General features: G+C 37.9%; 1 protein-coding gene across 3 annotated transcripts in view; it reads right to left on the bottom strand.

Moving 5' to 3' along the window:
• Positions 1-4,334: 4,334 nt before the first annotated feature.
• LOC128301634 (leucine-rich repeat and calponin homology domain-containing protein) overlaps positions 4,335-14,233 on the bottom strand; it is a 28,838-nt gene continuing 18,939 nt past the window's right edge. For 2 of the 3 annotated variants that reach the window (XM_053038211.1, XM_053038212.1), the window contains exons 3-9: positions 13,302-13,446; positions 12,768-13,137; positions 12,154-12,689; positions 11,211-12,068; positions 10,886-11,132; positions 10,734-10,811; positions 8,398-9,657 (exon numbers count right to left, since the gene is read on the bottom strand). In XM_053038211.1, the coding sequence (XP_052894171.1) occupies positions 8,398-9,657; positions 10,734-10,811; positions 10,886-11,132; positions 11,211-12,068; positions 12,154-12,689; positions 12,768-13,137; positions 13,302-13,446 (3,494 nt within the window). Of the gene's footprint in view, positions 5,784-8,397; positions 9,658-10,733; positions 10,812-10,885; positions 11,133-11,210; positions 12,069-12,153; positions 12,690-12,767; positions 13,138-13,301; positions 13,447-14,233 lie in introns of those variants that run through there. The other variant, XM_053038213.1, reaches the window with a different exon arrangement.

The following is a 14,233-nucleotide window of genomic DNA, read 5'->3' as shown; positions in this document are numbered from 1 at the left end:
AAAAGAGAGTTCTAATGATTGTAATATGATTTTATTCATATTCCATGACAATGCTAGCTATTTCGTAGTACACTGACAGATTGTGTCGGTTATAACATCATTACCGGCTTGCAAACTTTCAGAAATTGTGACAATCGAAATACTAAACACAATACTCCACCACAATACTGTTTCGAAACACGTAGGCTGGACATTTTCACGGTTTAATCGGGGAAAGAAAACAACACTACACCACGAGTATCGCAATGGCAATAGCTGGCGAATATTACGCAAGTGAAAATAAGCATGGTTTCTATTCTAGCATCTAACGGTAGGATCATTTACGAACAGATGAAAAAATCCCGTTCAAGAAATAGAATACATGAAAAGGTTGAAGCAAAAGGGCATATAAGGGTTCACGGGGCGGTCAGATGGTGTATTGGTAGCGCAGTCGGTCTGCACAAGACAGGACCACGGAAAAATTTCATTTGGACCACCAAACCTCCGTACGCAGCATTGACTATCCCACGGGTAAATAAAGTAAAAAAATATAGAAATGGTAGGCATAAACATCCTGAAGATGTCGTGCCGATAAAGAAGAAGGAGTTTGAATACACTACATACTTCTCTTGCGTAGCCGTGTAACCGGGCCGATATAGCTAATCAAATAAAAACAAATTATCTAACCAAGGATAACCAATTTTCTACCTTTTTAATTAGATTTTATGCTATAAATTAACTCTGCTGCTAAATTTCCAAAAATCGCATAATCGGCACAAGTTGTTTGGGGCCCCCAACACGGCGAGGCCCTAGGCGACCGCCTACTCCGCCTACCGTTTGATCCGCCGCTGTTCTGGAGATCCTCTTGAAAGTTAATATCAGCATCTAGTTACTTTTTCTCAAAGCATAATATTCCATAAATCATAATAGAATAATTAAAGTTATAATATTTCTTGAGGACGTCACGAAATAAAAGGTAAAGTGGGGTGGTTATAACACTACCAATAAGACTTGAATGCTGCTATGGAAGTAACAACTTCCCCAAAGGATACTTTCCTGCTTAAGATTCTAACGGTTGCTAGTACCTCGTAAATTGTGTTTTATATTGCGCGAAACTGTATAGTAACTGTAACTATATTTCATTGCATGGACGATAGAAATCTAGTCCTATCTAGGAAATACTATTCTCGAGAATTGATATATCTATGTGATGTATTTGATCGTCAACGAAATGTTTTGCACTATCGCTCCTTGGCACCGTGAATTTTAATGTGCCGTCTAGAAATCGCAGGAGGCGGGAAATAATCCGAATTGCTCGGTTCAGGACTATTTTCGGTCATACAGATAACGTAAAAGTAAGTAGCAAAACATATAACATGTACGAATTAGGTATGTCTTAATCTACGTTTCGTCTACCTATGCATCGTCTCGTTAGGCCAGATGTAACTCTTTTAGATAACAAGACATTATCAGTTCAGTATTCATTAAGACACGTGTATATTCGATCGAGTAAACAAAATAATAAAATTAATTACTTCCATAACTCCACTGGAAGTTGCATTTTGCAGAAACATTTTGGCTCTGCTTCGTATCCAGTCCGATATATTTCACCCTTAAAGGTTGTTTTGGTTGAGCAATTTTGCATTCTGAAAAGTTTGAATCAGTTTTATCCGTGGTAGAACATAAAAACGCACGATGTTCATCAGTTCCGTTCGCTTTGATACATATAGACTCTTCTCGCAACAGTACGTAATCTCGTTTCGTTGCTAATCTCGATTCATTCTCCAAAGTTAGTCTGTGTGTTTTTGTTTCTACATATTGCATTCACCACAAACATTTCTGTGAAAGTAGTAAGAAATAAAAGAAAGTACATACTATGTTTCGTATGCGGCCAGCATAGTTTCTGCAAATTATTCCAATTCTTTGCCACGTTGCTTTTTATTGCATCTTTCGTCCATATTCACAGAGGTTTGTGGTGAACAAAAGGCTTCACTTTTTGTGTCATTCATTTTCTGTTCTCGGTTTTTTTTGCAGGCAACATCTTTTTTGTTCATGTGATATTTGAGGCAAAAGCAACAACCGGAAACGGAAAAGTTTAATTGAACGCTTATCCATACTAGAAGTACAAGAACATCGTACAACTTCTTTGAAAGTTTTACAAGCCGATCTCGCGATGCTGTGTTGCGCTTTACCATAAGGATGGTGATGAAATTATACTAATCCTTATCATTACTTTAAAAAAAAAAAAAAATATCAAAAAAACATAATGTTGCTTTGTTACGAGAGTGAGTTTTTCGCAAAAATTGGTTCATTACAATACTACGCGACAAAACGAACAGCCGCACAAAAAATCGGCGGTTTTACGAAAAATAAGTAGTTCATTCATGAATCCACTTGCTGGAAACCCCGGATTCGACTCCGAAAAAATATTCCGAAGTCGATTCCGGATGATTTGAGAGTCGGAGTGCGGATGCTCCATTGTTCTTCTAACAGGTGGGCTGATAATTGTTTGGCCTATGACAGTAAAACACTTTATTTTGGCCAAATTATTTTTTTGTATTCAACATACGTCCCTTCAAGGGCGATACACCGATTTTAGCGGTCTTTAAATTTTTCGATACCCTATTTGTAGTAGTATTTGTCCTTTGCCTCAAAAAACGTCTTTTTTCGGCGATCACCTCTTTATCCCACGAAAATTTCTTCTCAGAGGACATCTTTTTGGGATCTGAGAAATGGAGTTAGTCACTGGGAGCCAGATCTACGAAATACGGTGGGTGGCAAAGCATTTCGTAGTCTAATTCATGAATTTTTGCCATTGTTTTCACTGATTTGTGGGTGTCAGCTATCTCGATCAGCTTCACATTATGGGTGTTCTTAATAATTTTGTGATTTTTTTAATGTTTTCGTCAGTAACCACCTCTTTTGTTCGTCCACTGTGTTCACCATCTTCAGTGCTCATTTTACCACTTCTGATGGTTGATTTTGGTAGAGCAGTGTCCAAAGACTCTTCATCAAGCCAATTTTTGGCTTTAACTATATGTTTCCCCTTCAACTAATATTTTATCATCACGCGAAATTCCTTCTTTTCCATGATTACGCAAAACACAAAAGTTGCTTCACACAAAATGCTCTAGCTCATTAGGTTGTGGCCCGAGTGCTGTCAAATTTGGACAGAATTCGTTTGAAGGTTGCTACAAACGAAATATGATATGGATAAAAATCTTCTAGCGCGATAAATGTGTTAGGCCAAACAATTATCAGCCCACCTGTTACCTTCTAATCCTTCTGAAGATCTTCCACTCAATGCGGCTATGGAGGGTTTAGTCAGTTTTGCTCGGGGTTCATGCTCCATGTCTGCGGTCCAGAGGCGCATGTGAGTATATAATTACTATATAGTTAAAGCTTCATTCGCCGCGACATATATTTTGAGTAGCGAATCGTGAGACCAATGATTACATGGTCATGGTGAACCTCGTCATTCGATGGGATTTCTTACATCATTTATTTTTTTAAAAGGCGCGACAAACGAAAAACGGTCTTGTCCTGCTGTAGAAGTCCCCCGTACTACTCACGGCCGAGTGCACCGTCAGGCTTTACGGGCTGGGTCGTCCGGTGTCATTCTCGTAACATTATCAGACCACTGGAGTCATACGAGTAAAATCCACTGTACAACTCGTAGAGCTTCGTTGTACAACTCGTAGAACTCATCGTTGTAGCGGTTCCGTCATTGAATCTCTCTGAGCATTTTTCTTTCGAACGCAACTAAGAGGGTTTCGTAAGCTGTGTCAGTGTTTAGAGTAGGGACTGTAGAAAGACCGCTTGGCATCCAGCGTATCTCAACAGCAATGTTGTGCTGACTTGTCATCGGTGCTGTCCTTTAACCTGAAATAATTTAAATTTTGGACGAATTCAAAGGTGCGATCACTTATCTGCACATCACCTCTGCGTTAGTTAGGATTTCTTAGCAGAACCGCTGCTGTTGAAAGTATCAACTTGATGTTTGCCTCCGTTATCTGAAACCCGATATTTTCTGTCGCCTAGTTAATCCTTTGTTAAGTATTCGCTACGTAGGAGTGCCCTAAACAATAATGTCTTCTTCTTACTTTGCTAAACAGAACATAAAACAATAATGCTTATGTCATCAGCGTATGCCAGGATCTGGATTGACTTATAGAAGAACATCCCCGAAGTTTCCATCTCCGAGTAGCGGATGATCCTCCCTCTTGACGCAGACTCTTCATTAGGTGATGAAATAAATTTAGATTGTATTTCTACAGTGTTGATAAGAAATAGTTATAAATTATCTATTTCTAAAATTTCATAAACAGAAATCATGGTATTTTAGTTTATTGTATGAATTTTATTGCGTATTGCTTATTTCTTGAAGATTACAATTATTCATGTGTATTGCGATCGAAATTTGACGAGATAAAATCGTTAATACTATGTATGCCTGCTATAAAATACTCATTCAAATCTCACGTATCGGTTTACCCTGGAAAACGATTCAGTTTCATTGGCATTCATCCTCCTGTCATAGAAATCACTTACGAGCATTGATATACTATATAGGAAACCTGACAGTCTAGAAAAAACCCTATCATATTACCACCTTTTTTTACGCCGACGTCCTGTCATGTTGTGTGTGCTACAACCACAAGCTAAGTCTAAACTTTGATGATACTACAATCACCGTTCACAGAACAGTTGTAATCCCGTATTCCTTGACAAATCCTTTAATTAGACAAACTTGAAAAACGTTGTCATTCACCTGCCCAAAAGAGAGGGCTATTGTATGCTTGAGTTACTTGCTATAATGGCATCGTTTGTAAACCTACTAAATTAAACCCATCTTCAGCTGCATTGAGCCAAAAGGTTATATTTCGAAAGAGCGGTAAGAATTGGCGATTGGAATTCCAATCTATTAACTTTCGGGGTATGATCATGGCTGTGCAATAACTGTCATGTTAGGATAATAGTGTATGTCACCTCTTCTTTTGTAGCACTGCAACCTCAACAGGTCCTGGCCTGCTATTTCTAGCTCTCTGTGACTTAATTTACTCTTAGCAGGATAGTCCGTCCTGCAAACGGGGGTACGCTACTGCCATGGTCACCACCTATTACACATTTTGGGATATTGTTCGGGTCGCTTTAGGGATTGAACGAATAAATTAGTTTAGTTTTGATAAATATTGTCAATTAACTCAATCACTATCCAACGGAAATCGGTTCACAGATCCACATAATGGAAACCCGTCTATATTCTGAACCTATTATATACATTGTAAATTATCAACATAGCAGAATCTTCCTTTTGTTTACCGTAACTGATCTGAAAAGGTGCATTTTGATGTGTTAAACAATTGTACTCAGCTGATGGTAATGACACCGTCAGCAGGCTTTGCATTATGTTAAACATTCTAGATTCTCCAAATCTCATCATCAACCGTTGATAACCTTCCACTGGCGATGGACATCAAAGGGTTTGCCATGCTTCGCCTGGATGGAGAATCAACGGGTGATGGTGGATTATTATTGTCCGAATCTCATGTACCGTTTCCACTAACGGGAGATGACAGGGACGACGTGGAAGGGCTTGTCTTCGGTACATTGGAACCATTGCTGCTGCTGTTGCTGCCACTGCTGCCGCCACTGTTGTAACTGTTTCCTATTGCGTACATATTGCGTGTTGGTGAACGAACGTTCGATGCTGGGTTATGGAATTTCAACAGCTCCACCACCGTTATGGCGACCTGCACAATTCCACGACCTTCCAGGACATCTGCAGCGCAGCACAGAAGATTCTACAATGATAATAACACAAAAAGAACGTCTTGCCTCGTATAAGTACATTCTATCTACTATGCATTCTGCAAACAGTACCGAAATAAAACAAAACATGTACACATAAGATACTGTTTTTATTGATTTTTGTAGAAACTCAAGCATGAACGTCAATCAATAGAAAGTCGTTTTATGAATGCAGCATTGCATATTATAAGCGTGATAATGCTTTTCTCCTGCCGATAAATAATTAATCATTTTGTTAGATTAGCGAAACGTGTTACTAAGTAATCTTTATAACGTGTGGTGAATAAAATTACCATTTTTAGCAGTCTTTCATAGCATGTGATTATGATAGCGTGATAAACAATTTATGTTTTGCAGAAAGATTATTTTTGATTCATATTCATGTTCGACTGTATTGCTGTTCACACGCTTGTTCGAAGATGCTCCATGCATCCTTATTATTTTTACAACGAAAGATGTGACTGAATAGTTCTAAACCTATTGTTGATGCATACATATAATTTAAGCATGTGATTCAGAAGAAAGAAGACAATGTAGAACGAAATTAAAGCAACCTATCTCGATTTACATTGGGAATGCAGCATGAGGGATGAACATTCAAGTGATGTTATATACTTCATCTAACAATTACTAGAACGGTCCTAAAGCAAATTATTATGGATACGCAAATCATTTGGTCGTTCGATTTTCTGTGTTTCCTACGAACTTTTTCTATTAGTAATTTTGATCTTGGTTTAGGAATTCAAAGGGTTATTGAAATTATACAATGTTTCGTCTGCATCGGTTGACATTCAACAATCGTGTAGAGAACATACATTTGCAACCGTATTTTCAGGAAAACGTGGAAAACGTATCCGTTTTGCAGTTGTTTTAATATTGTCCCTATGCATTCTGTTTTGCCTCATCTTTCATTTTTACTATTGGTTGGTTTAGGTTTAGCTCAACTATGGTCACGTTTTGTGTAAGTCCCTTTGGTGTATATACTTGTAAATAGACATTAGCCTATCGATTTTATATCTAAAATAGACGAAATAAAATTGCCTTACGCTTAAATTAAAGGAAGTGTGTCAATCTTTCAACGAAACCAATCAAAATGGTGCATAAAACATGAAGAAACTAAATATGTACCTTAAACATAAGTTCCGTTCAAGTAAGTACATTAAATAATTCGTAGAAAAAAATTCATTTGAACTTTCAATATTTGGTAATGAGATTTTACGTTTGGAAATCATGGTAGTATGTCATATTAAGGAATGTATTCGATTGTACACTGGGAATAACGAATCCGCTTTACTCATATTCAAAAATTTAACCGAAATTTCATTCTGAGGCTTATCTAAATCCATGACATGTTTCTACACTGCACTAGAAACTCTTTCCGCTTGAATGCTAGCTTATTGCTATATATTTTTAACGCAACTATGAATTTACTGAGATTTTTTTGTTTCACTGAGAAATATGCATTACTTTTCACTGCAAATATGTCCTCTTAGATACATTATTTCTCTTAACGTTTCATTTATTATAAGGCAACTCTTATGTTTTTATTACTTCTTTTTATCCGTGTATATATTTTCTGGTTGCTAATTGTTCCTGTTCTACGTCACTGAACTGCATGTTGAACATGCGCTTTAGACACAATTGTGCTCAGTAATAGTAACTTTTCATCTTTTGATTATTGATTGTATATTTTCATCGTGGCACTACAAAGCTACGACCAAATTTAGCCCACGAAACAAGAACATGAGCGAACTGAAGCTGTGTTATTATTTGTTGAAATTCAAACCCCTCTTTAATCATAAATAAGTATAAAGCCTTGAGATGGTTTACGAAAAAAGTTCATCGGAGGAATGGAAAACATATAGATATGAAAATAAATATAGTATACAGATAAATTAATACATAATGCACAAATGTATATAACAACACATTAAATAGTTAAGCCTCTTCAAAATAAATTAAAAGCATAATGAATTGCGTCACTAGCCACTCCGTTTTGCATAAGTGATGTTTGTGAGAGTGATGTTGTCTCTTCAATGATAGGGTACCCCCATTTTCAAAGCATTTTGAAATTTCCACTCATTATTTGTTTGAAACTAATAATGCTATAAGTTCAATTTATCGATAAGTAATATGTATTTTTAAGCATGACAAATGTAAATGATTCAAATGAATCTTTTCATAGCTGAAGTGATGGGCTTTATGAATATGATCACTTACCATCCCAGTTATCATTAAATATAAAACTCCAATTTAACTTTCTCCATCCCCATCTTTTTGATGGAGTTTCATGCATCAAGTTGCTTCAGAAAAAAAATTTTTTTTTTAAATTATTCAACTGATAAACGTAAGGGACAAAATACGATTTACCTTGCCTTGAAAACAATAATTCTAACTTATGATAAATCGGAATCATTTATCAATGGAAAGACTTTAAACCATATTCTTCCAGTAAAGTGATGCATTTCGTTCAAGCACACAACAAAAATTATTGTAACTAATTAATTCATAAATGTTATAAAATCAATGTTGAAATGATAAGAAATTATTTCACAAGATTATTTGTTCACGAAAACAAATTAAAACAAGATTAATCATTCAGCATTATTACAAAGGATAAAGATATAGATAAGTGACCGTAAACAGGAAAGTTCCTAAACACAAAATAGTTGAAATCATTGGGTGATCCGATTCACGTCGCCGATTTTCGACGATTGAACACAATTGGGAATTGTTCTCTCCAGATTCATCCTGTGCTTCGACAGCTGTTTTCTCTGCTGTAGTACAAACCCCAACAGCACTTGTAATGTTTGATGATTCAAAATTCAGTATTTTTCTTCCGGTCGAAGCAGCATTTTCAAAAAATTCAATTCTTTTCGTGACCACCTTATGCTCTTCCACGTGCAAAGCTTCAACGTCGTTTTGGACAATATTAAAATTCTCACTCCCGTTTGTTCCTGGCTTCAGCAACTTTAAACCCATTACTGGAGTGTCCAGATCGTTCGATGAAATTTCTCGAAGAACTAAAGATTCGCACAATGTGGGTTGAGCATTAGTTGGTGTGAATGCATCTCCGTTTTCATCACCACCTTGATCAATGCCGATTAGATCGTCGTCACAGGAAGTAAGGCTGGTTTCCGAATCTTCGTAATCACGAAGATCGTATCTCGTTTCATCAGAGTCGTCAGTACGACAGCGAAACTTGCCAATATCACTATCATATTCGCATTCTTCGATTATTTCGTTCAGATTCGACTGTATGTCGTTAGCATTATGATTTCGGCGGCTAGCTCGTGATGAAGGAAACTTTCGCTTTCTTCCTGATTTTGCATTTCCTTTGGGAAGATCCAATGTCACCGGAACATTCCGATAATCCTCACTGCTGCGCTTTTGATTGTATTCGTAGTAAGAGTATTCATCAATCTGATCTGTAGTGGGTAGATCTGTGACAATTTTTAAACTTTGTGATTCTATGGTACCTAGAGCGGATAAATCATTCGATGTCATCGGGTAGCAATCTAAATTTTTCTCTGGGTCTGTTGAGCTGTTGGTGTTGGTTGCAGCAGCTGTAACGACCGATACTGAATGCAATGCTGACGGCGGTGGCGGTGGTGGCGGTGATCGTGGACGACGAAGCAACCCAATAACCGACGGTGAAGGTGGTGCTACTAATTGGTTCGATATCGGTGGTATATTCAGCAAAGCAGCTATCGTTCGATACATCGCTAACGGATTAGGAGGTCTTGGTGTAAGACTAGCTTCCTGTGAACCATGTCCATCATCATCTTTCGTCTTCCGATCACTGTGCTCCAACGAGGGTTCGGCCATGGTTGATGGAACGATATCCTGACAGGAGCAAATTAACTCCTGCAACCAACACCAATAGCAACAGGATAGAGAGAGAAGAAAGTTAGTGCGCGTTGACGCCTCTGTTCTGCTTTTAATGTGTAGAACAAATATCTATAACTAGTTATTTTGTTCACTGGCTAATTGTGTAAAGTGCCAAAAGCAGCAGTTCAATCATTTCCTGTTCCTTTCTTTTCGCACCTCTTGCGTTATTCGACTTCTCTGTTTGTTACTGTTATGTACATACATAATATATACAAAGATAACTAAAACAATTAGCACGTGTTGGAAATAGAAATAGATAGTATTAGAGTGTTTTCAGATTACTTCCTTACTTGCTTTGCTCGCTCAACTAAATTTGCTTTAAGCGCATTAATAAAACTACGAGTGCAATTAATCATCATCCACGAAAGTTTAAGAATTTTCTACATTACGCATATGTTTCATATCATCAACGCTTATGCTAAAGATTTCCATCTCATATTATAACTAAAGTTAATGCCGTTTGCGGTAATTGTGATTTTGATATCCTCAAACCCAATTACTCATTAAGTAAGAAACAGATAGACCGCTCATCTTAATATTAGTCCATAACATCCAAGAAGAACAATCTTACGTAAAGAAATTTGTCTGGACAATTCTCGTATCTATTGTGAATACCTCATTGGCCGTGTGTTATTAAATTTACGAGCACCGTTTATCGCAATTTATTGCATTTACATAGAATTTATCGGATATATTTTCAAAATTTAACAACGTTTAAATTAAACCAACTATAAATAATAAGCTTCTATAATACCAACGAGAACAACTTGGAATTCATGTACACAAATTAAATATTGATCTTTCGTAACAACCAATTGTAGAACTACAGAACAGCACAAATGTGGTCTAATAACAAACAAAGCAAGAGAGTTTTCTGAACGTATCTGAACACAACAATAAAATATTTGAAACATGAAAATAGGAACGAAGAGCTTTTAAACCAACCAAACCCTAGAATAATCCACCAATACACACATTTTCTCAAGTGTTACCAAGCAGAAGAAATGATCATCAAATTATAAAGGATATTTAAAGCAAAAGCGAAAACTCACCTCGTCTACTCCTATTTTGCGGCATGCATCCAGAAAGTAGTCCACGTTTCTTCTACATCTTGCCATAGTCAATTTGGGCTAAAATTTGTACAATCAATTATAAATCATTACGGATGTAGTTAAACCTAATATGAAAATGAAATATTTCTTACCACAGCTGACGATGGCACATGAATGCTACCAACAGATCGTGGTCGAACAAGGTTCGCTAGGTGGCATAGTACGACACCATCCATTAATGCCGGTGCAATGTCTTGTGGAAGTGACATTTTTAGGCGCGTTTCAATGATTTGTCGCAACTGCTCAATCAGTTCTGTTTCTTCTTTCTGTTTGTCGAACTCCCGCCGCATAGTAAAACTCAACTTTTCTGTAGGCACGTCGCGATTCCAAGAGACAGTCCTAAAATAGGCAATCATAGTACACCGTTTTTATCGTAAGGTCTATGTATAACTTCCTGGGCTCCATCGCAATACTTACTTATTTGTTTTCTGTCCCGGTTTTGCGTTATTTACGTATCCTACTGTCGCTGTTAATGGTTTTTGACTTCCGCTCGCTAGCACCGGTGAACCCAACCCTCCCGCACCATTCGGTGCCATCGGTTTTGGAATCGACGAGGGGGGAACATTATTGTGTGTCAAAGCGCCACTCATGGATTTGCACGGACTGTTTGGTTTCACGTAAGCATACTCATTGCTGACACTTCCATTTGGCGAAGTTAAAGATCCTTTACCAGCTCCGTTTGCTAGCGGAATTTTACCATGCGATCCGTTTGCAACACTTGTTGAAGTCGTTCCTGAAGCGTGCAGATTACCGTTCAAATGTGTAGGCGATTGGCTATGATGAGATGAACCAATGTTACGAGACGGTATAACTTTTTGTACTGGCCGTTTATTAGGGGTGCCGCCAGTACTGTCATCCATTGTAGACGATTGACTACCATTGCGATTTGGAGATAGCAATGGACTCGAATGACCGCCAGTTGTACCAGTCGTATTATGTATACCATTGGGATTTGCATTCATTTGGTTCATTTTTTGTAAGCCTGCGGTATGATGTGGCGATACGGGAGAGCTTTGGCTGCTGCTGCTGTACACCGAGGATGACGAGATCGATTTTGTGTAGGGCGAAATATTGCTAACCGGTGAGTCGGTTGCTGATCCAGCACTGTCTGGTGTCAGTGGATGATCTTTCGAACGATAAACGGAATTAAGATTACGCTGCTGACGCAAAGCTTCCTTGTACTCGCGATACGTCTGATAGTTGGATAGTGTACGGCCTTTGTCGTCCGTTTTTGTGCCATCGGGTGTGATGTCTCCTTCGGGAGATATATCGTTACTGAAATGGAAACAAGCGGCATTTAGTAGAGTCCAGTGATTACATAAATGATCTTCTTTACAAACTTTACAATCTCTCCACATACCTGTTGTTATTCGATAACTGCTTACGATCGGGATGAAGATCCTGAAATGCTGCATTCTTCAGAAACTCTTCTTCCCAGCATACCTCATTATTGCCACTGATAGTTCCCACAGTATTCTCCACGGCCGAATCGTTCGAACCACCATGCATGGCATGAGCTACCAGAGCGGCCTGTGGCCCACCTGAGGACGGATTAGAAGTAGTGTTATGGTTACTACCATTGCGTGGCATAACCGTAAAACCCGAGTGCAGTGGAGTAGGGGACCATTTTGACGATGCTGTGCCGGAATTGTGCGAATCTTCATCATGCATCCATCGCTTACCCTCGAAGCCACCATCGCTAGTGCAGTATCCCGAGTCAACGTGTGCCCTGCGATTCCGTTGTTGATTATCCAGTAAACAACTGTTGGAATTCTTCGCCGAAAGGGCCGTACGTCGCAACGTTGCGTGCCCGTCAACTCCCGTCTTAGATTTTTCCTCCCGCGAGGCAATCGTTTCCAAATACTTGAATACATGCACCAATCCACGCACACAAAGCTATTTGAAATGAAAAAAAACGAAAGTAACATTAGCACATATTGCATATTTTTGTTATCAAGAATTTGAGCTACTTACACTAGCCGGTGGAGAGGTTAGAGGATTGTTCGATAGCTCCAAATCCACGAGCGAGGTCATGTGGCGAAGTTCTACCGGCAACGTGGCAATCTTGTTACTACTTATGTCCAAAAAGGCCAACTGCAGACAGGTGAGATCACGAGGCAGGTAAACCAATTGATTGCTGCGCAAATTAAGCGAACGCATGTTGCGCAGATCGCCCATTCGCGCTGGAAGATGTGTTATCTGATTGCAAGCAGCATCGAGCTCCGTCAGCTTCTCCATTCGACCGAGCTCATCGGGCAATGTTGCAAGTCGATTGTTTGATACAAGTAAAACCTGCAGAGGTAGAGCACAGATTTCGCGCGGCAAAACTGAGAGCTGATTGTTTCTGGAAGTGTGGGAAAACTCTCGTTAGACATACTGTTTCATTTAATCTCATTTAATGGCACGAACAAAGCGATCTATTATGTACGCGATTTGTTTCATGACAAACCAGGAGCGATACAATGTACAATCAACTTTGTTATATTCCTCTACCAACGCTCTACTTACCTTAAATCTAAATAACTTAGAGAGTGCAGTCCACGTATCGTTTCCGGCACGGAGCGGATTGTGTTATGGTAGACCAGAAGTCGTTCTAAAAACGCGAGACAAGTGATGTCCTCTGGTAGTTCGCAGAATCGATTCCTCGATAAATCTGGGTTAAAATGAAAAAAAAGAAAATACAAAATTACGTTTCATGTCTAACAACATAAGACAATCAAGAAAATCTTACGTAATTTGATAAATGTAATGAAATTATTTTAATTATATGTTTTAAGCAAAGCAATTTAAAATGTGTAAAATATGGCCGAACATTGGTTTGTGTTGTTTAAGGATATCAAATATAATCATTGTACACCTGGAATCACGGTTTGCAGAAGGAAATGTCTTCAAATTAATGTGAATTGTACACTAGATTAAGGTATCTTTAGATCTAAACCGTTCTTGAATAAATAAATAAAAACATATTCATAATCATTATGTTTCATCAATGTAAACACAAACTCTTGATGCTACTATAAATTACTAAATTAATTATTAATTAAATTATTAATTAATCCACTTAATGTAACAAGAAGACAAAAATAAAACTAAACCAAGCCCAAATCCGATTTCGGGAGAGGAAAGGTTGTTGCATTTGAAATATTTTTGTGTTTTTTTTTTTTATTCAATTAACATGTTATAGTACTTTTTATTAAATAGTACAAAGATGCAACATAGCAACAAAAATCATAACGCATTGCACACAATTTTCAATTAGACAAGAATGTTTCAACATCATTGGGCAATTGGCTTGCTTCAATTGCTATCATTTGCATACGACATTTATTCGTATTATACAGCTCTGGAACGAATCAATAACAATCGGTCAACAAAGAAATCATCATTGTACCGAATTTATGTCAATCAGAATCATGAAGACATATTCAACTTCAGCATAA

The sequence above is a fragment of the Anopheles moucheti genome, chromosome 3 (assembly GCF_943734755.1).
Source record: "Anopheles moucheti chromosome 3, idAnoMoucSN_F20_07, whole genome shotgun sequence".
Taxonomy (NCBI): domain Eukaryota; kingdom Metazoa; phylum Arthropoda; class Insecta; order Diptera; family Culicidae; genus Anopheles; species Anopheles moucheti.
The sequence above is the reverse complement of the archived record's forward strand: the minus strand, read 5'-3'. Positions and strand labels throughout refer to the sequence as shown.